Source organism: Puntigrus tetrazona, chromosome 22 (genome assembly GCF_018831695.1).
Source record: "Puntigrus tetrazona isolate hp1 chromosome 22, ASM1883169v1, whole genome shotgun sequence".
Classification (NCBI taxonomy): domain Eukaryota; kingdom Metazoa; phylum Chordata; class Actinopteri; order Cypriniformes; family Cyprinidae; genus Puntigrus; species Puntigrus tetrazona.
The window spans coordinates 2,184,683-2,204,629 of record NC_056720.1 but is presented as its reverse complement, the minus strand read 5'-3'; the positions used below and the strand labels follow the sequence as shown (position 1 = coordinate 2,204,629).

The 19,947-nt window shown below is 41.3% G+C and overlaps 1 protein-coding gene across 1 annotated transcript; it reads right to left on the bottom strand.

Annotated features, from left to right (window-relative positions):
* Nucleotides 1–5,628: 5,628 nt before the first annotated feature.
* Nucleotides 5,629–16,293, bottom strand: LOC122327129 (histamine H3 receptor). Its single transcript, XM_043222313.1, has 3 exons — nucleotides 15,486–16,293; nucleotides 13,154–13,320; nucleotides 5,629–7,179 (listed from the first exon to the last, which is right to left on the bottom strand). The coding sequence occupies exons 1-3, from the start codon at nucleotides 15,802–15,804 to the stop codon at nucleotides 6,301–6,303; spliced, it is 1,365 nt and encodes a 454-aa protein (XP_043078248.1). The 5' UTR covers nucleotides 15,805–16,293; the 3' UTR covers nucleotides 5,629–6,300.
* Nucleotides 16,294–19,947: the final 3,654 nt, after the last annotated feature.

The window sequence follows — 19,947 nt, the reverse complement described above, 5'->3', positions numbered from 1 at the left end:
GAAGAACCGTTTTTGGTCCCCCAAGGAACATTTCAGTAATTCTTAAAAGGCAATTAAAAAAAAAACTTTTCACTAAACAACCTTTTGAAGAATGTGGATGTTAAAAGTTTTAACTTCAAAAAATAAGTTGGACACATGAAAGTATTTCTACGCCAGATACACTCCTTCATATGAAACTCTGAACGTTTTTGGGTTTTTTGGAGTATGGCCCTGTATTATGTCGTATAGGGCAGAATATATTTTATGGCCAATTCTCCATGAAGAGTGCTTGGACACATCAACAAGCTTCATGCTCGGCCCACAGCACGCCTCCATGAGCTTGACTGTTTTTGGAGATCAGCATAAAGCTGTATCTTTTGTAAATCTGATAGAGCTTCATGATTAACGTGAGCCTGGCAGAAACCATGCGTGTTATATCCCCTTTAAGAGTGCAAGTCATACTTTTCACTGTGGTGTTGCAAGGGTTAATCCATAGTGGCACTGTGCTTGTTTTAGCGGCGAGTGCGCGTCCAACTTCCAATTACTTGTTAATGCCAGCTGAAGCGAAAGAACATCGCAGCCTTTTTGCCGACTGCCAGCGTCTTGCTGCAAATTGCATCGAAAGACCATCCAAGTGCTATTGTGTTGTGCCTTTGTCACATTCCTACAAATGTCCAGTTTGAACACCCACCAGCCAACTGACAGCATCCCCACTGCGAGCGAGAATGGGGCGTCTTTCACCTGCTGTTTACCAACAAAACAACAAAGAGAAACACCCCTTCACAATCCCATTCAATATTCGACCCTCTCCCATTTCATCCGGCGCTCTCTAACCTTCAGCGCTATTGACAAGTTACTGTTAATTTTGTATTCCCTCAATAAAGGTCATCTAATAGGTATTTTTCACACATCCGTGCCATATATTTCTTTCAAATATCCTGAGAGGGGCTTTGCGCTACCAAATGCCTCTCGCAGATTGCATTTTGGTCCCAAAGGTCCAATTTCAGACAGCCTATCTCTTAAAGGCTCAATACGAGAAAATAAGACCAATTTCTTCTAAATCTCAATGTGAACTTAAAATTGGGATCTGATAATCTCAAAAAAAACCGAATGGGAATTAATTTAGGGCCGTGAATGAAAAATGCATTGGTTATTCAGTTGCACAGTACTCTGCCGAAACCGTTTTAAAATTCAATGCGGCAGCACGGTGCTAAAAATAACTGGACTCGAGAGCATGGGGCGAACTGTGCCATTGTCACCGTGGACAGTTTTCCTGTTGAGAAAGTTCGCCGTGGACACGCAACACAACAGTGCGTCAACCTTTTTCACCTGCTATCACATGTCCTTGGGACTTGTTTCCCTGCTAAGGACTCTTAAACGAATCCCCATAACCTAGATTCATATTTCCTTCATTTTCCTTGTGTTCTCCTGCACAGCACTTAACCACGTTCCGCTCCATTTCACAGTAAATCCGACCTCGTCCTCTGTTAAGACAAGAAGTCTTCACCTTGTGGGCAGGAGTAAAGTCACCAAGTTTTTTCTTAACCTTGAGAGAGAAAAGCTCTCTCCGTAATGACAGTGGAAGGTGTAGAGACTTCAAGTCTTAATGATGAAGTAAATGAGCTATGATTTTTAGTTTCAACAGGTTTCGCTGGAACATTGCAGCAACGACCTGAAAGCAGTACTTCTAGCCGGTTTTCTACTAGCTGCTGTAGTCTTCATTTTACATATTTAAAATAAATCGAATCACTTAAGGACCCAGGGGGATGTTAACACAAAGGTCTGACAATAACGCATAAATGATGACTCTTTTAAAAGCTGTTTATCATTGCCTGGACAAACACATTCTGATCCCCCAAATATCAATGCAAAAGAGTGACGCTTTGATAGATCCACACTTCAGAGGAAATCCACCTACAAAAGGCTTACTTATAGCTGTCTCTGCATATTAAGATTACAAGAGAGTATTTTGACACTAAAAGTTGCATCAGCTCTATGCTTACACAAAAAACGTCAATGCCGAGAAATGAAAGGGAATTTAGATGTTCTGATTTGATCAAACGCGGTACTTCACCTCAAAGCACTGACGGGCAACGATTCACAACACGGTTATATTATTTTTTATCTTTCCACAAGATTAACCTGCAGCTTACAGAGAACAAAAGAGGCCTGGAACAAATTAACTGTCCATCTGTCTAAAGAAAGTCTGTTTCTTTCTTATTCATTTGTTGCAGCAGAGTGTGCGTGGGTGGCTGGTTGCATGCGTAGATGATCTGGTGCGTTTGTAAAGGGGTCTGAATAAGTTACCGTCATTCATAAACATAAATAAATATACCAGTGGTCTTTTAACAGTTACAAGCCAGCAGTCGTTTAGTAGATGTTTTTATCCAAAGCAACCTGACGTCCAAGGATTCTGACAATCTGTATTTTTGCATTAGAATGCGTTCAAAACACGACGCTAGTGCGCCGCCGTAAAGCTGTAGCATGGATTCAATATGGCGCAAGACATCCGGAGCACTTCTGTGGAACCTTTTTTGTCATTTTTGGAGCTTGACTTAAAAACACGATTGTCTCGATGGGGAATATGGCCACACATTGACAACATCGACGCTGTTTAAATGGGTTTTTCGGGGGATGAAATTGAAACATGCGGACTTGCAAAAATCGATCGCCCACCGTGAATCTAATCCAACTCGCATTTTACCACAGAAAACACAGCAAACGCTGCGTGACAGGAGGAAATCAAACTGGCACCAAAACAATAGTCTCATCTGCTCAGAATCTCTAATGTAAGATAAAAAAACCCATCATGGTCAAAAACGCATTAATCTTGACAAAATACAATGCATAATGTAGTGGTATGAAAATGACGGCACATTAAGCTCAGCGGGTTGCTATGCAGGACAGCTTCCCCCCGTCGGGTTTGTTGTGCTTGTATGATTTTAAATTGGCGCAAACTGTGTCCTTTAGTGCCCTATCATGCCTCTGACTTTATCATGCCGCTGTCTTTTAGCCTTAATGACTGTTGTGGTGCCTGCTGTGCCGGAAGGTGAACAATGGGGCGAACGCCTCTGACATTCACCGCAAAGGTCTCACAAAATCTGGGTCATAATCTACAGGAGTCGCAGGTGCCGCTGGTAATTAGGTGTTTGCACCTTTGGGATTGTGGAAGCCCGGGGACCAGGAATTTTCATATCGGTAATCTGAGGAAGGGCATCTAGCCCAGTGTTCCCAAACATGTTTTGATCTATGTACCCCCTAAGACCTATCAAATCAGCCTATTTGAACTAAGCAGGGCTCATTTGAACTAATCTGATTCCACTATACAAATTACCCACAAAAACCTAGCAAGATACTTTCTCTTACCAAGTTTTAACAGACGGGTTCCTTTTCATTAATATGTGATGGATATATTTGTAGCAATAGGCAACAATACATGTTTCTTGTATGTCATAAATCATTTATTAATGTGGGATTTTGTACATTTCTTAAATAAGACAGTATTTCTCTAATTTTTTTAGACCTCTGTTTTTTTAAATTCCAGATTTGTATCTTGATCGAATATTGTTTTATCCTAACAAACCATACATCAGTGCTGATTTATTCAGCTTTCAGATGATGTACAAATCTCAGTTTGCCAAAAAAAAAGCATGCCGTAAGGTTTTACCAGTTGAGTTTCTCAGGTGATTTTAACGGTCATGGTCAAAAACACATTAACACAAATCCAACCAGAGACAGGTTGAACTTATCTGCTTCTGACTGTTTTGCTGGAATTAGCGTTTGCCAGAACTAGCATAGCCAGCAAAACTACCACGGTCAATCGGCTTTATCAGAAAGACCATGCTGGTAGACATGTTTACCTGCTGAGTTTTGCAGGTGATCAACGTGGTTGATCCAATCGGTCCAGCACCAAATCACCATAAACCACCCTGAAGCCCCAAAAGAAACGGTGGTCTAAGATGGTCTTTTCAGCGAAGTAAATGATCTTCTTATAGTTGTAAGGGGGTTAATTATGATATAAGCCTCCAATCGAACTTGTCGCCAACATTGCATTGTAACTTTACACCCTTAAGCTTGCTTCTTGCTAACAGTTTGAGTCAGTCAGACGTCTGCGATTCAGTGGAACATCTTCAAAGGAGTTTGACCAGAAATGTATTTCTGTGCGTCGTTTTCTATCAGCGTAAATTCAGGACAGCCTGACATCCACACATTTATGTGGGAGGTTATCATCCGTGGGCAATGGGATGCTTAGAGGGAAGGTTCATGCTGATCCACTTCGATGGTAGTATGACCTGTTCCCAGCGGTTTCCTTTGATAGCTTTAGAAGAACTGTGTGCATATACACAATGCCTAATAATCTAAAACCAACATCCCCGCTCCCCGACTGTCGTGGCAATTTTCTGCTTCTCTATTTGCCGCGCAGCTACGAAAGGAGCATGCAAGAAAGATGCATAAAGCCACGTCTTTTCTTGAACTGTCAAGTGAGAAATATCAAGAAGTCACTTCAAACGCTGCTCTCTAAATGCTCGAACCATTGATCATGTAAACAACCATGTCCGTCCCCTTGTTCGCTTTACATAGACACCATATACTGCAACAGCATCACCTGGTTAAGAGATTCTAGATTTTCAAATTCAAGGATCTGATGAGGATGCTTGTCATTGGGGTTTAATTAACTTGAGCTCCAAACAGCACTGATAAATGGAGGGCTCTCAAAGCCATCTGGAAAAAAAAAGCCATTTAGTAATTCACTGAAGCAAAAAGCTGATCAGAGCAGCAGAAGCGTGGCGAATGCTCCAGGGAGAAGACCTGAGTTTTTAGAGGTGTATGCAAAATACTACTGCGATTGCTAGATGTTTGGGTTTTGGTTGTTTTTTGAAATTCAGACTAGAATTATTAACCAATAGGGTTTGAATATCAAATACATCATCCTGTTGCCTGTTCTAGGGAAAACGAAAACCTTGCCCTTGGATCTTATTAAACTTTTTAGAGCTTTTGGGAGATTATCCATGTTGCCCTCTGTGATATGAAGAAGTTCAGTAAAATTAATCTCGAAGTACTTGGGAGGCACTGAATCGTGGCTACAAATATGAAATTGGCCTCAGTTGGATAACTTGGTTAAATCCACAAATAACATAATTTATAAAGTCTCTTGATGACTTTGCAATCGAATGCACAGTCTGACTGGTCCAAGATGAAAACCTGGCATGTACAAAACCACAAAATATTTTTGTGTTGCTTTTATAAGGACACCACCCCGCCAAAAAAACAAAACATTCTACATTATACAATTATATATATATATATATATATATTACAAAAAGCCATTTTAATGATTTCTGTGTTGTTGACAATGATACCGTTACCAGGAATCTGGTCAAGAAGAACTAAAAATAAAAACACAAATCTTAGAGATGCACCCCAAAATTAAAATTGTTTCATGTTCTTTCGAAGCTGTATGACACTATTTCCTCTGTAAAACACAAAAAGAAGACATTTTGAGAGAGAGCACTTTAAAATAAAAAAAGTGATCGGGGCAGGCAAAAATTGTCCACATGACACAGTTGCTACATTCCAATTCTTTCAATATAAGAATTGATTTACATTTTCAAGATTTTCAGCTCATAAAAATGATGAGACATAAATACTTGGACAATCCACAAATATGTGTATTATTCCTTTAAAATGCATTCATTCATTTCATTATTGTAAACTGATATATCAATAACTTAATTCACATTACACAAAGATTCCACAAAACTGCCATTCAAAAACATTATTAGTTTCAATCTCGTCCATGGCGGGTGATACAGATTTCAGAGTCTCGTGTTTTTTAGTGGCAGAGCACGACGTGTGTTTAGGTTGCAATGCCGCCTTCCATAAATCACCTTTTCGCTCTGCTGAAGCGTGCGATGGAGTGGAATATACAGTGGCGAAGGAATAATGCAGATATGAGCGAAACTGTCAATCGAATATGTTCTGAACATGAGCTGCGTCACTTTTTCACCACAGATGTCCCAGAACATGCAACTTACGTTACGAGTGAAACCACTTCGCTCCTATGTTACTGCAAGACAAGAGATAGACAAAAACAAAAATAAAAAAAACACCGTTAGCTGCACTGTTTGTATCCATCGATAAAAGGAGAATCATATGCTTCATCAAAGAAGAACAAAACATGCTACTCCATCAAGTAATGACATGGATTTCCGTTTGCTTGGGCAGAAATGTTTCGCTTTCTTGATTTCCTTGGTGCTTTTATTTCATCCTTCAATATTCAGCGTGAAAGTGTGTTAAATCCCTTCTGTTGCTGTCAGATTGTCACTGGCAGGAAGGGCTTTCCTCGTGTGGTCGAACAGACTGCCGCTTGGGGCACAAAATCTTGGCGAAGGCCCGGCGAAAGCTGCTGTGGCACAGCGGGTAGAGGAAAGGGTTGATGGCCGAGTTGAGCCAAAGGAGCCAAAAAGTGACTTCGTACCAATGGTGCTCCACGCAGCTACCGCTGCAGGCCGCCCGTATGATCATGAGGAGGGTGTACGGCGCCCAACACACCCCGAAAACACACACGATGACTGCCAGGGACTTGGCAATCTTTTTATCTCTCGAGAGACGCGCGTGTCCTCCGCTCCTGCAGGGGGCGCATGGATTTGACGCCTCCTGCGCTCGTATTATGCGCGTCCTTACCCAGCCGCCGAGCAACCCGCGCTTTTTAATGGTCGTCTTCATTGTCAAAGACACGGAGTGGGTGCTGCTGGGGTCGCCGCTGGACGACGGCGACACCTCCTCGTCGTTTTCGATCACGGCCGAAACGGCCGCCGGCTCGCTCGAGGACACCTTGCGCGTTTTGACGAAGAAAACGGACGAGGCCTGTCCGTCGATGACCCTCCAGCCGTCCTCCTTCTCGGCCTCCACGTGCGCCATGCGACTCCGGTTCCGCCGCTGGATGTTGAGATAGATGCTGAAGTTGAAGAAGGCCACGGAGATGAACGGCGAGAAGAACTCGAAGGTCGACGCGGAGAGCAGGAAGTACCAGGTGCAGTAGAACTCGGCGAAACATTCGTCCTCCGGAACGATGCTTTCTCCTACCATCAGTTCCCAGAAGATGATGGCTGGTCCGTAGAGGAGGAATGCCAAAACCCACACCACCAACATCTTGACCACTGCCAGACGAGTGACGCCCTGCTGGGCTCGGTACCTCACCTGTGGAATAAGACCAAAGATTAAAGTCAAACGAGAGAGACACATAAAATAGCCAGAGTTCAGACTCATAAATTGGTGGGGGAGTGATCCCTGGCAGCTATCGCACTCAATAAAGTCTTTGCACACTGTGTGACTGCCTCTTCTTCTTCATGATTTATTCAATTCGCAGCCTAGGATTCAGAGCCTTGTGAGGAAAAAGAACCAATCTCTGCATTGCAGAACTGATCGGTTACACTGTGAGCTAATGATTTGGACCAGTCCGACTAATGTGGCTATTATAAGTTAATCGGCGCGTCCAATTAGTCTGATGACACGAAAATACAATTTACATTTAATAAAAGATCAAGACATGTGACTAAATCACTTTACACCATGACTGAATTTTTTTTCCCCTCATACCATTTTTTAGAAACATCTTCATTTCTCTCTACGAGTAGTCGCTCGGTGTTCACTCTACATCTCCAGCAATATTAGTCTTAGTAAGATAAGATTGAAGTGATCCAAACATAATACGACGCAATCCAATGATGATTGAGAGATCGAGAAATAAACGTTGCTCAGAAGATATGAGATGTTTTGGAGGCTTATGTGGATCGTTTCTCTGATGAGGAACAGCAAAGATAAAGCCTCTGGAAACAAATGTTCCTCAAAAGACCATGACGAACAGATTTAAGACAGACTTTTCTGAAATATAATAGATGGAGAATCATGTAAAGCTGAGCTGTAGTTCAGTGTTCATCTGGAAATATTACTAAAGTCATTCTGACGTTTATTTGATCAAAACGAGTAGAGATTTGAGAGCAAAAGGTCAGGTTAAGCACGAGCTCATTATTTCAGTAGATTTATAACACAAATCATTTATAAAACTATGCAAGCACAGGATAATACATCATCATATTTCTACAATGCAACTTCAAAATAAAGGTTTGCACATGGCCAAATGTTCAAATATTAACATAGTATTCTTTCAGGTTATTTGAATGCTCTGTACGAAATTTACATGAAACCTTATTCATAAATTAAATTTGCATTATTAATTTATTTGTTCGAATTTGAAACAGTTTCCGCCCATTTAAAGTCCTGGCAATTACTCTAAAAGAGCTTTTACCGCATAAAAAAGTATCAACGTCAAAGATTCGACCCCGTTGATCATTTAGAGGGCTTTGAAGTTAACTGTAAAATACGGCAATGAATAATTGACAAGCGTTATCGTCTCCGCTGATGGGAAGTGTGACAATAAAGCTGTCTTCGCCGAAGCACCTCACTCTCTAGAGTCCGGCCCCAAACACTTTTCATTTCAGTCATTTAAAAATGACAATTGGAAAGATGACAACCAGAGAAAGGAATCATCTGTTCGAAAAAGACAGGAGCCCTCAAGGGTGTTTTCTTGTTATGAACTAATGCCATTTCAGAGCTGAAATTACAGCAAATAAGAGTCAGTGGGGAGTGAGGGATATATCGGTAACTACCTCAGACAAACATCACGGCATTTCACACCTACTAACGTCTTCAGCTGGATTTTAGGACACTGGAGATGGTGACGTTTTGTTGACATTTAAATTCTTACGTGCCACCCACTCGAAAAGCTTTAATAAATGAGAAGCTGTTTTATATACAGTTAATTTTTTATATATATTTCGCCCCAAAATGCAATAATTATGCCATTTAAGTAATATAGTTTAATACAGTAAAATAGCGTTGTTGCATTTGTTTGTTGCACGTTTATCAGTTGAGTTCGGATTGCTGTAATACTTAAATAATGTACAATCAATGCTTATTTGTTTCCACATTAATAAAGAGAATACATTTTTCATTATTAAAAACGCATTAAAAATTTTTATGTACTAAAAATCGGCACAAATCTGCACTAAAATAATCACAGTCAGTGTGGATAAATATACGTTGACCTCAAAATTTGAGGATTGTTATCATGTTATTCTTCAAAAAAACACACTACCTTACCTGAACCTTATTCCGCACAGATCATACTCAAGGAAAGAACAGTCTCTGACTTAAATAATTCACCACCAAGGAGAATAATTAAAGCCAGACGAGCTTGTCAAATGCCACTGATACTATCAAATGAACCTCTACTTTCTATTAAGTCTTTTTGAAATGACATTTGCGGTTTGAAAAGCATTAAACTTTGTCGTTTATGACAGATGACGGCTCCGTAATCTTTCAAAAGCGATCTCAGATAAAGCCCATAGACGTGTTGTCAACAGGAAGTAACGGCATTAAACAATGAGTACCGCGGAAGAGCCGGATAAGAAATGTATTCGCAAAATATGCTAATTTTCATACATAATGCATGAAGCCGCGGCGGAATAAACTGCTGAGATGGCGTTGCGTAATCTCTTAAAAGTTATGCAGCAGCTATCCAGTCACAAGCAGCTAAATTGCCTTTCAACACATCTGGAAGATCTCGTGAACTTGCCATTGTGGCGCATATCTATGCCTTAATGTTTCTTAACAATTCGGATACCGTATATTCCGCAGGAAATCAATATTTGCGTTTCCTAATTTTGCCCAAACCGCGCTCTGGAACGTCAAAAGCCGTTAAAGGACTGGGAAAGGGGCTCGAACGCCATTTTCTCTCGGCGCATTCGTCTTTCACAGTAGGGCATCGTTCCCGTGTTTTGCGAGCTTATTTTGCTCAACAGTTTCGTTGAATGTGAAGAGAGCTTATTTAAGGATCTCGAGAACCCAAATTCAACGTCGCGTCGCTGTTTGCAACGGAGATCAATGCACGCGCTGAATGGAAAAAAATATTGAACTTCCTTCCCCTTCCTTCCTTTTATGATGGCACCAGAAGAGCTGGTGTGCAGCCACGTGGTTTTCAAAGCTCACAGCCACTTCAGATCCAAAACTCGACAAGCGACTCGTGATTTAAAGTAGTTAATCGATGGGCAGCTACTCCTTCGAAACCGGTTAGATCCATAACGAGCTACGAACAAAAAGCAGACAAAGCAATCCAAACGGGTGACTACTTTAAAGGATATAACTTTCAGACTGTATAATTAATAATTTAATCAGAACGGTATTTATCCCGTTCGAAAAACGACGCGTTCGAGTGAATGAGTCTTGATTAGAGTGACGGCATTAAACTTGGACAGATAAATTTACACTTTTACATCCGAAGGAACCAATTCATCGTAACGTCCTGCCAGCGAGGGAAAGATAGAAGCGCATATTTGATTACGTCTTCAGACATAAAGTAGTGCCATTGGATAAGAAAGCTCGGTCCTGAAAGAGATTAAGTTAGTAGCATGTCTGCTTTCGGTTTTACTCCCCAGGTCGAAAAGTGAACTATTTCAGTACACTTCCATAATTCACTTAAAGTGCTGTATTTTGTACTTTTTAAGCTAATCCTAACATCTCCCTTTGCTCGACTGCTATTCTGAGACACAATATGAGCTAAAATGCACTTTAAAGATGTTTTTATTACAGATATAACACATTAAGTTACCGCTTGTAGTGCACTTGAATCCGTCTTTCATATACTCATATACTTAAAATAAACCTAAGATCATCTAAGTGTACTCAACTGCTATTTTGAGACACCATGAATATGTACTAAAATGCACATATTTTAAAAATGTATTAAGTCAATACAAAGGTAATATGTTAAAGTGCATTCTAGTTCATATTCATGGTGTCTAGTGTATTAAGCACAAAATTTGTGCGCAAAAACATTATGGAAGTGTACTTGTGTTTTTTACCTGCTACAAGAGGTAACTTTTAAATACAGAGATAGTATGTTAAAAGCATATTCATGGTGTTTCACAGTTAAGTACACTGAAGTTTATCCAACAAAGTGTTAAAGAATCATTTTTAGTACTTTAATTAGAGCACTTTGAGTACATTATGGAAGTGCACTTGTTTTTCCCCTAGAAAGCTGTGACCCAGAAGACACATCTATGTGGTTTTATTTTGGTGGGTAGGTGCCTGTTTTAGATAGGACTTTCAGCCGTGTGGATTTCATCACAGGCCTCTCTCAGGATGTAAAGGTCAGGAGAAGGGCCAGCTTGTTACAGTCGCTCCCCGTGAGTCATTACAGAACCGCTGGGTAGCTGTCTGCAGCATGCCAGTCATAAACCAGAATCCAGTCGAGCCACTAGACAACTGAGAAAGACACTTAAACACACTTATGCAACAATACAGCGCCGCAGTGCAATACAGGACCAAAAAGTACTTCCTGTACCTTTTACACTCGTTACGAAACAAACCCATCTTCTAGTGAGTTACCCATGTAGGAAGCAGCTTAAGGCATTGTCTACGCACTTCTGACGCAAAAGCTGTTCTGAGAGAGAAGAATCGTAATTACACTGCAATGAATCGGACAAAGCCTACGGCAGCGGTTTTTACAAACTTAAACATAAAGCTTCTTTTTTGGCACCAGAGCTTCCATGAAGAATCCTTAAACGGTTAGTTCACCCGAAAATGTCGTTCCTCTTTGGAAGTTATTTTTGATGGGATCCGAGAGCTTTCGTTCAAGGCCTAGAGAGGTAGCGAGGACATCAGTAAAATAGTTGATGTCAGCCACCATTTTTTCAACAATCTACTCTCTTGCTGTCTATGAAGGTTTGGACGCCAACATATATATAACACCAGAAATATCTTCGTTTGTTGTCTGCAGATGAACGAAGGTTTTATGGGCTGGGAACCACATATAGGTGAATAATTAATGACAAAATGCTCATTTCAGAGTGAACTAGCCTTTTAACGTTAATGGAAATATATCCACAAAAGCTTCTTTAAATGACTCAAATGTTCTTAACTCTAAGAACGAATTGCTCTTTTAAGAACGGCTCACTGAAAGGTTGGTTGAAGAACCTGAAGTGAACCTTTCAAGGCATTGCTGTGAAAACCTTCCTTTGTAAACTTTATTTTGAAGTGTATATACTTTAAATTGTTCAAACCTGTTTGAATGTCTTTGTTCTGTTAAAACCAGGTTGTTTTAGGTCCCCAATGACTTCTTTTGTCTATATTAGAAGTGGTCATGAAGAGCCGAATACATATTTATTTTTGTAAATCTCTTCCTTTGTGCTCGACAGGACAAAGACATTCAATCGAGGGTGAGTAAACGATGACAGAAGTTTCGTTTTTGCCTGAACTATTCCTTTGGTGAGGTCCGTTTCATTTGGGATGGAGACAGCAAGGCAGCTCGACTGGTTTTGGAACAGAGCCCAAGTTGGGATTTTTAATAACCCACTGATCTTAAGGTTGACTCAATATGAAATATGAATATAAATTGATGATGTCGTCCGTGACTAACATAGCGGATATTTGCAGTAAATTGCACTGAAAAATTCATGACCATAAAGCAGTTGAGTGCTGGATCCACAGAGGATGCGAGCTTCATCCGTCTGGTGGGCCGCTCTTATCTAAGATCTGTCGCCGGGGCAGCAAGTCATTCGCTTATTATTCATCTGATTGCAATAACACTGTCTTCAGCGTCTTGTGGGTTTTGTGAACAACTCATTTGTTTCAGACAAAAGGGAAATTTGCAGTGCATCATCTGAGGCACCGGGTTTGTGGGAGACGACAATCGGAATATTTGAAGAACATTAAACGTTTCTGACATTGTAGACAAAAAACGTGTTGCAAACACTGGCTGAAAATTGCTTTTGCTTACGAGTTTAGTCTCGGATGACGCACTGCAAATTTCTCTTCGAAACAAATGAGGTGTTTACATAAAAAAGGGCCAAGATTTCGAGAAGTGCTTCTGTAAGGCACGTGGCTGGTTTATTTTTTGATGAAAAACGACTAGGATTTCGTCTTTGGAAGAGCGGATTCTCCAGAATGCATTGTTTAATCCAATCTGCAGCCCGATAAACCTTCGCTCTCATCTTCTGTAAAAACAGTAGCCGTCATTTCTCATTTTGTTCTCCACTGCAAACAAAACCTGAAGGTTTGTACTGACATTTACTGACTGCTACCTTAAGTAGACTAATTGGGTGTTGGTACTTACAGCTCGGGTAACGGACAGGAAGCGGTCGTAGCTGATTAAGACGATATTGAAGACGGAAGCGGTGCACAACAAGTAGTCCATCACAAGCCACAGCTTGCACAGTCCACGGCCCAGCATCCACCTGCCCGTCAAGATATAGGGCATGTAGACTGGGATGCAAAAAGCCCCTGGAAAGAGAGACACATCACATTTTACAGTATTATAAACCGACCTCGGCTGGTATCAATGGCCACACGCTTCTCCTGGTCAGGAAATAATAGGCCCTTCAGAGCAGAAAATCAATGGATCATGTCACGAAGGATGTGACCGATAAACCTGAGCCATTATCAAAAAGCCATCGAGCTGCGAAGGGAACGCTCTGAGCTCTCTACCTCGCACCTAGAAGCGTCAAGAGAAAGCTTTTTCACAAAGGCATACAAAACAGCAATCTTATCGCCGCCTAGTCCTCGAAGGACGCTGAGATTTCACATCTATCATACTGTCAAATACACAGCCGCGGCTCTATCATGAAGAGCTTCCGAGCTGGTTGGCATTTGCCTGAAAAAAGCGGTGCTTTGTTATGCTCTTTATCTAAACTGCATGGGCACGTTTTCAGGTAGAGCGGCACCTCCTATCTCTCGTCTTATTTTTTTTTTTCAAAGAACTTCCACCGAGCACTACATCGGCTGAGCGCTAATGCCTGTGAGCCGCAAATAAACACTCGAGCAGGTGGAGAGGGATCGGTGAATAGACCGGGAGCCCGCGCAGATCTCGAAATGAACTGCAGATAGGATCTCGTCTCTTAATGCACTCTTAATCCAAGCCAATAATTTATGGTGCCGGCGCCACAGAGCAGCAGAGGACTGAAGGTCTGTGTCTTGGTGCTGCAGACTGAATGGGTGTAATCATTTCTTTTTACACCTCAGAACCTGATTGGCTAGGTAGGCATGCCAAGAATATGGTCTAAAAATAAGATATAAAATGCATGGCTTGTTGGGAAATTGGAGTCTTGAGTCACCTGTTAATACTTATATAAATGCAATACTGAAAATCGGCAACGAACTGGATCCCCAATCGCTTTCAATTACTGGAAATGATAAAAATGTCTGGCAAATCTGGATCTGATTAGCTTTAGGACAACCATTGTTGGGTTTTTATTGCCCAGTATAATGGTAGCATGTGACGCTGGACAATTAAGATTCATTCATCGTGATGCATAAATAAACAAGCTTCCCATTGATGACAAATGCACAAAGTATTTGAAAATGTGTTTAAAGTTGTCCAAATGAGGACTTAGCAATGCATGTCACTAAACAAAAAATATGTTTATGGTCAGAAATTTACTAAATGCCTTCGTGGAACATGATCTCTAGTATCCTAATGATTTTAATCTATCATTTCAACCCACCCAATGCATTTTTGGCTTATAACTGGTCACATAACACACACAAATACAATGTAATGACAGCAAATGAGAAAAACACACACTCCACACTGCATCTAGTGAAAATTCACAAGCACAAAGAAAATTAGACCAGTGCAGGATTTGATAAATAAGCATGCGGGTCCATTTGGGGGTTTGACTTACTGGTTTGTTTTCCTCGGAGGAAATAAAGTTTCGTTGTGGTGTCTGTTGGGAGCGGTCTAATCGCTCTCCTGGTTTACAAGATGAGGTCAGAGCAGACAAAAGCGGAGAAATGTGGTGCATGTAATAATTCGCTCTGAATTCATTTCCTGCGAAGCAGTAATGTGGGTTGTGTAATCAGGATTATTAACAGGATCGCACTCTGAAAGTGAGCGCAGCTTCAAGAATTTACATTTATCATCTGGCAGCAGGCCACGCTGGTGAACACTGACTTGCAGAACTGGGTGAGAAAGCAATGCACAAAAACCAGACCATTTTGAGATGATCAACAATGAATGGTAACTTGCTGGTATGATGCATCATGCATTTTATTCTACAATTAAAAAATGTGCATTTTTGATTTGCTGTTATTAAATGGACAAATCGGCCACTCTTGAATCTAAATATCAGGACAGGCATCGATCACATCTGTTCTGATCGATCCGACATTACTCCCCAGCTACTCTTGCGTGTTTTATCGAGTGAGGCGTAGTCTAATCTATCAAACTTTTCTTTGCATCGCATCTGGGTCTATCACAGCCACGGGTCTCATCAGATGTACAGTATATAGGATTTCCAGCGCGCTTTGATCCTGGTCGCTCGATGACATGCAGCTCATTTCTCAAGAGGTGTAACATCTTACATTCACATGCACAGATGCGCTGCGAGAAACCAGCGCGCGACAAGCATTTTCAGCTTAAGTGCATTCAAATGCGCGTTCATACATACCAACGAGGAAGTCCGATATAGCCAAATTAAGGAAGAAGTAATTGCATTGGTTTCTGAGGCTCTTGTCAACGACGAACGCGAGGATAACCAGCGCGTTCCCGACCACCACCACGACCACCAGCGTTATCATGAGGATCGCCAGGATGACCATCGTGTACCCCGGGAACGGAGCCCCATCCGAGCTGACGGCCGTGCTGTTGGAGCTGGATGAATTGAAGCAGTTAACCATTGTCAGATCGAGGACATGTGGAGAACCAGCAACAGGTCTGAAGTCATCGTGTGAAGCCTTTCCCGCTGACGACGACAGCAGAGTTTTCATCCCTTCAGGGTCGCGTGAACTTCAGCGCGCCGCGGTATAAGCATCCGGCTGGAGTCTCCAAACGGCCGAGGAGTGCGCGCATCTTTGAAGCGTCCGGCGCAATACCACAAACGCATGACGTGGAGTGACTCCTGCCTGAGGGGAACTCCAAGCCCTCGCGCTGAGTTTGTGCTCTTCGACTTTCTGACAGAATAGCGCGTTCCCGGCGTGCGCGCACATCAACTGTTGCGCTCTCGCGCCTCCCGTTGGATAGCGCGCTCTCCTCAGACAGATACGAGATGCGCGCGGTCCACTCTGGCTGAAAAATGATAGTCAGAAACGCACACCTTTCCAAGTACAGTGTTTTGCTCGAACAGCTGTTAAAAACATATGAGTAAGCCATGCATTGAGAATCAAATGATCTAGTTTGAATATAACTGTATCCCTGGACCACAAAACCAGTCATGGGAGATTTATACATCATCCTGAAAACAATAACAAATATAGCCACTGTTAGTGCGTTTACTATAGCAATAATTTAGTGCACACACAAATTCTAATGATTTACTAATGTAGAAGATATTTTGAGAAATGGGGCCCAATGTCATCTAAGCCTTACCGGTCTCCAAAATATCTTCTTTTGTGTTCTGCAGATTAAAGTAAGATCTAAGGATCTAGTTTTGGTGTCATTCTAAAATCCTGTGAACCAATTCCCCTTCCCGTTCTTTAAGACTGGCTTCAGAGAGGATTCCTGTTCACATTTCCTGAGCAGTGTATCAGTGCTCTCGTACCGTTCAGTGCTTTCAGAACCACGGCGAGCAGCCACTGCCGTCCACTCAAGGCGAAGCTCAGGCAGGTTATTTTCTTCAAAGCATTCCTCCTCTACCCAGTGGCTGTGCCTCAGCTACATTACATACTATGTCGCCTCTTACGAGGCAGGATGAAAAAGAAAAGAAAAAAAGAGGCATTTAGGAATGAAATGAAAATGTTACTGCCTCAATCAGCCGAGAACATGACGTTACAGGCGTGACAAACAAACATCCTAATTACACTTTTTAAATCGCACACCATGTACAGAACGCCTCCTTTTTCCTGAAGTCTGTGTTGTAGGTTTAAAAAAAATCTTAATTACACTCGCTGTCAGAGATGTGGTCTTCTCTTTCCCGAGTGAGTCATTTCCCTACTGACACAAAAGACCGACTTCAGCCCTGTGTGCTGCTTCTCGGCTGAGCACCAGAGCAAGACGATAGCAGACACTTTGCCCCTGCGTTTCTCACACACGTGCATGACATTGATACTGAAATAATGGTGCATCTGTGAAATCCAATTTGGAGGCACTGCATGGTGCAGCTCCTTTAACTTCCATTAGTTCCAGTGGTTGTGCAGTTAAATTCTGTCTAAAACCCTTTTAAATATGTCGCTCTACTTTAATTATGAAGTGCTAATTAACCCTTGGGCTCTTAACCCAGGATTTGTTGCCTAAGCCCCATTGTGATAACAATCACTTCCAAAGAGGGTCACTTGAGAGGCTGGGGAGCAGATCGATTAGTGCAAATGTGTTGTTAAAACATGAAACAAATGCTATTAAAAGCTGAGCGAAACATCTCATTCCCGGAAGATCTCTCTGCCAGGCCTGACACAAGTATCCAACTGCTTTAAAGACTTAAAAGTCAACATGAGATCAAAACGGGTGCTATTTGATTGACGCGTATTATTCCAAAGAATAAAAGCTTTCATTAAAATGTGAGACCCTTTTCCAACTTCTATTCTACGCCGCTCCTTTTCTCTAGCGAGTGGTAAAGAAAGAGTTAAAGCCTTCATAGTCTTGTTTCAGGTTGCCACATTTCATGTTGCTAACGAGCAGGGATTTTAAACATTAAAGCATTTGGACTAAAAACATAGAGGCAGGTGCCAGAAGAAGATAACATGGAAGAAGCTAAGTGCAATCAAGTTCTTTGTTGTATTATTCTTGCAGCGGAAGCAGAATTCAGAGTATTGCAAAGGCCCAGAGCGAGAGCTACAACTCGTTTCAACAAGGATCTGCTCTATCACCTTCTAAAGAAGCAGAAGCAAGCTTTCGGCTGCACCCTTCTGATGTTTGATCTCCAGAGATGAAGAGGCCTGACCCTTATTTGAACAAACAACAACGGCCATCTCCCAACCCCACTTGAGACGATAAAACAACATGAATTACCATTCGGCTTCGGTCTTCTTGCTCCTCAAGGCCTCGACGGAGGACAGCTAATGTGCTGATTTGATTTCTCCCACGATTAATATTATTCATTGATACTGTTGTCAGCCAGGATACAAAAGGGAAGGGTTTCTTATCCACCATGCAAATTAGCCACTTTCATGCAATGCTAATGGTTCTCTTTTGGTGTCTATGTTTGGAGGGATATTATCTGGTCAAGTCGAGTTGTGAAGTTCAATATTGCATTTACTCTCAGAATGGGTTGCATCAAATGGACGATTAGCATGTCGGAGATCTGGCTTAGGCTACTTAATATGTACCTAAACAAAGCACAGTATTTTCCAACATACTGTATGTATGTATGAATGTACGATAGAGTTGTCCTTTGGGTAAACTCTGCTTGGTGTGGTAGAAAGAAATGTGGAGACATTGGTCATTTGGAGCGTTGATAAGAAACCAGATTTGCACAGTCAAATCAATAATCAGCATGTTGGAGATATGTTTGTAGGCCGGAGAAACACAGCACTGCATGTTCATCTGTACAGTCCAACCATCTGCACCAAAGCAGAAGAACAAAACCCCCCAAATTATTTGGCAAAAATGAATCTTTGCATGTCTTAGTAAAACTCTAACAACTTTTTAGCCATCAAATTGGCAATTTCCATATCACGCATTTGGCATTTGACAGTTTAAAAAGTGCCAATGCACAGCATGGTATTGTCTGATGTATCGTGGAGTTATTTCCATCCAAATTTAGCGCAATTCCTCACCAGATGTCATCTACGCTAACACGAGTCTGTGTCCCCGAGTAAAAGGAACCTGCTGGTTATAATTCAGACGAGACTTGTTTAGACCGTTGGGTGCTCAAATAGACAATTAGCATGATGGTTTAGTCAATTTTAAGGACAATACTTACAATAACTTTTTGGAAATCAAATACACAATTTCCATATAACAGATCTATCTGTCGCTTTACAAAAGTGCATGGAATTAGCTTGTGTAGGAGATATCACTAATGTGGAAGATAATAATAGATCTGTTGTTTGTTTTGCAGACTGATGGGTGGTCAAACAGACAGTTAGCATGTCGTTTTGTTCAATTAAAAAAGGACCAATGCAAAGCATTGCATGTTCTCATTTATTTGCAGAAAAGCACGATTCCTCACATAAAAGAATATTAGCGAGCCATCCTTTGAGAAAACAGTTTTCACATTTGCTGTGGTGATTCTGTAGACCAAATATCCATTACCTAGGGCAAAGATGAGCTGCCAGACTGGCGTGAGTTGTGAGTTGTGTCCAGTCAAAATAAATGGCTAGCTTGTGGAGTTATAGTTAAGGCTGTTGAAGCACAGCATTACAATCATGTGAACCAACCATGAGCTTGATTGCTCTGAAGAGATCGAAGGTGCACTTATCCTTGCATATTATAACAAATCTTTCCTACAAGAACTGTTTGGACATCTAATTGCAAATTAGTGAATCACAAATCTATGTGACTTTAAAAAAAAGCATGGGATTTTCTTGAGTATTAGATATTTCCATCCATATATAGCCCAATTCCTCACTAGTTATCTACACCAATGTGATACTTCTGCCCAAAATAAGAGAGATCTGGTATTTACAGTTCAGATTTTTGCTCAGGCTAATGTGGGCTCAAAAAGACAATTATCATATCATTTTGGCCAAATTAAAAGTATCAGTGCACGACACTGCATTTACTTATGGAGCTTGAAACCTTGCCAGAAACTATATTAGAGGGTCATCCTTTGGAGAAACAGTTTTTACATTTACTGATACAATTCTGTAGAACAAATAAAAGACATCCATTACTTGGGGTAAAGATGAGCTGCCCAACAGGCCCGGAGCAGATTTTGTCCAGTCAAATAAACGGCTGGCTTGTTGGAGATATGGTTTAGGCTGCCAAAATGAATCATTACAATTATTTGAACCAAAAATCAACTTGATTCCTCTGCA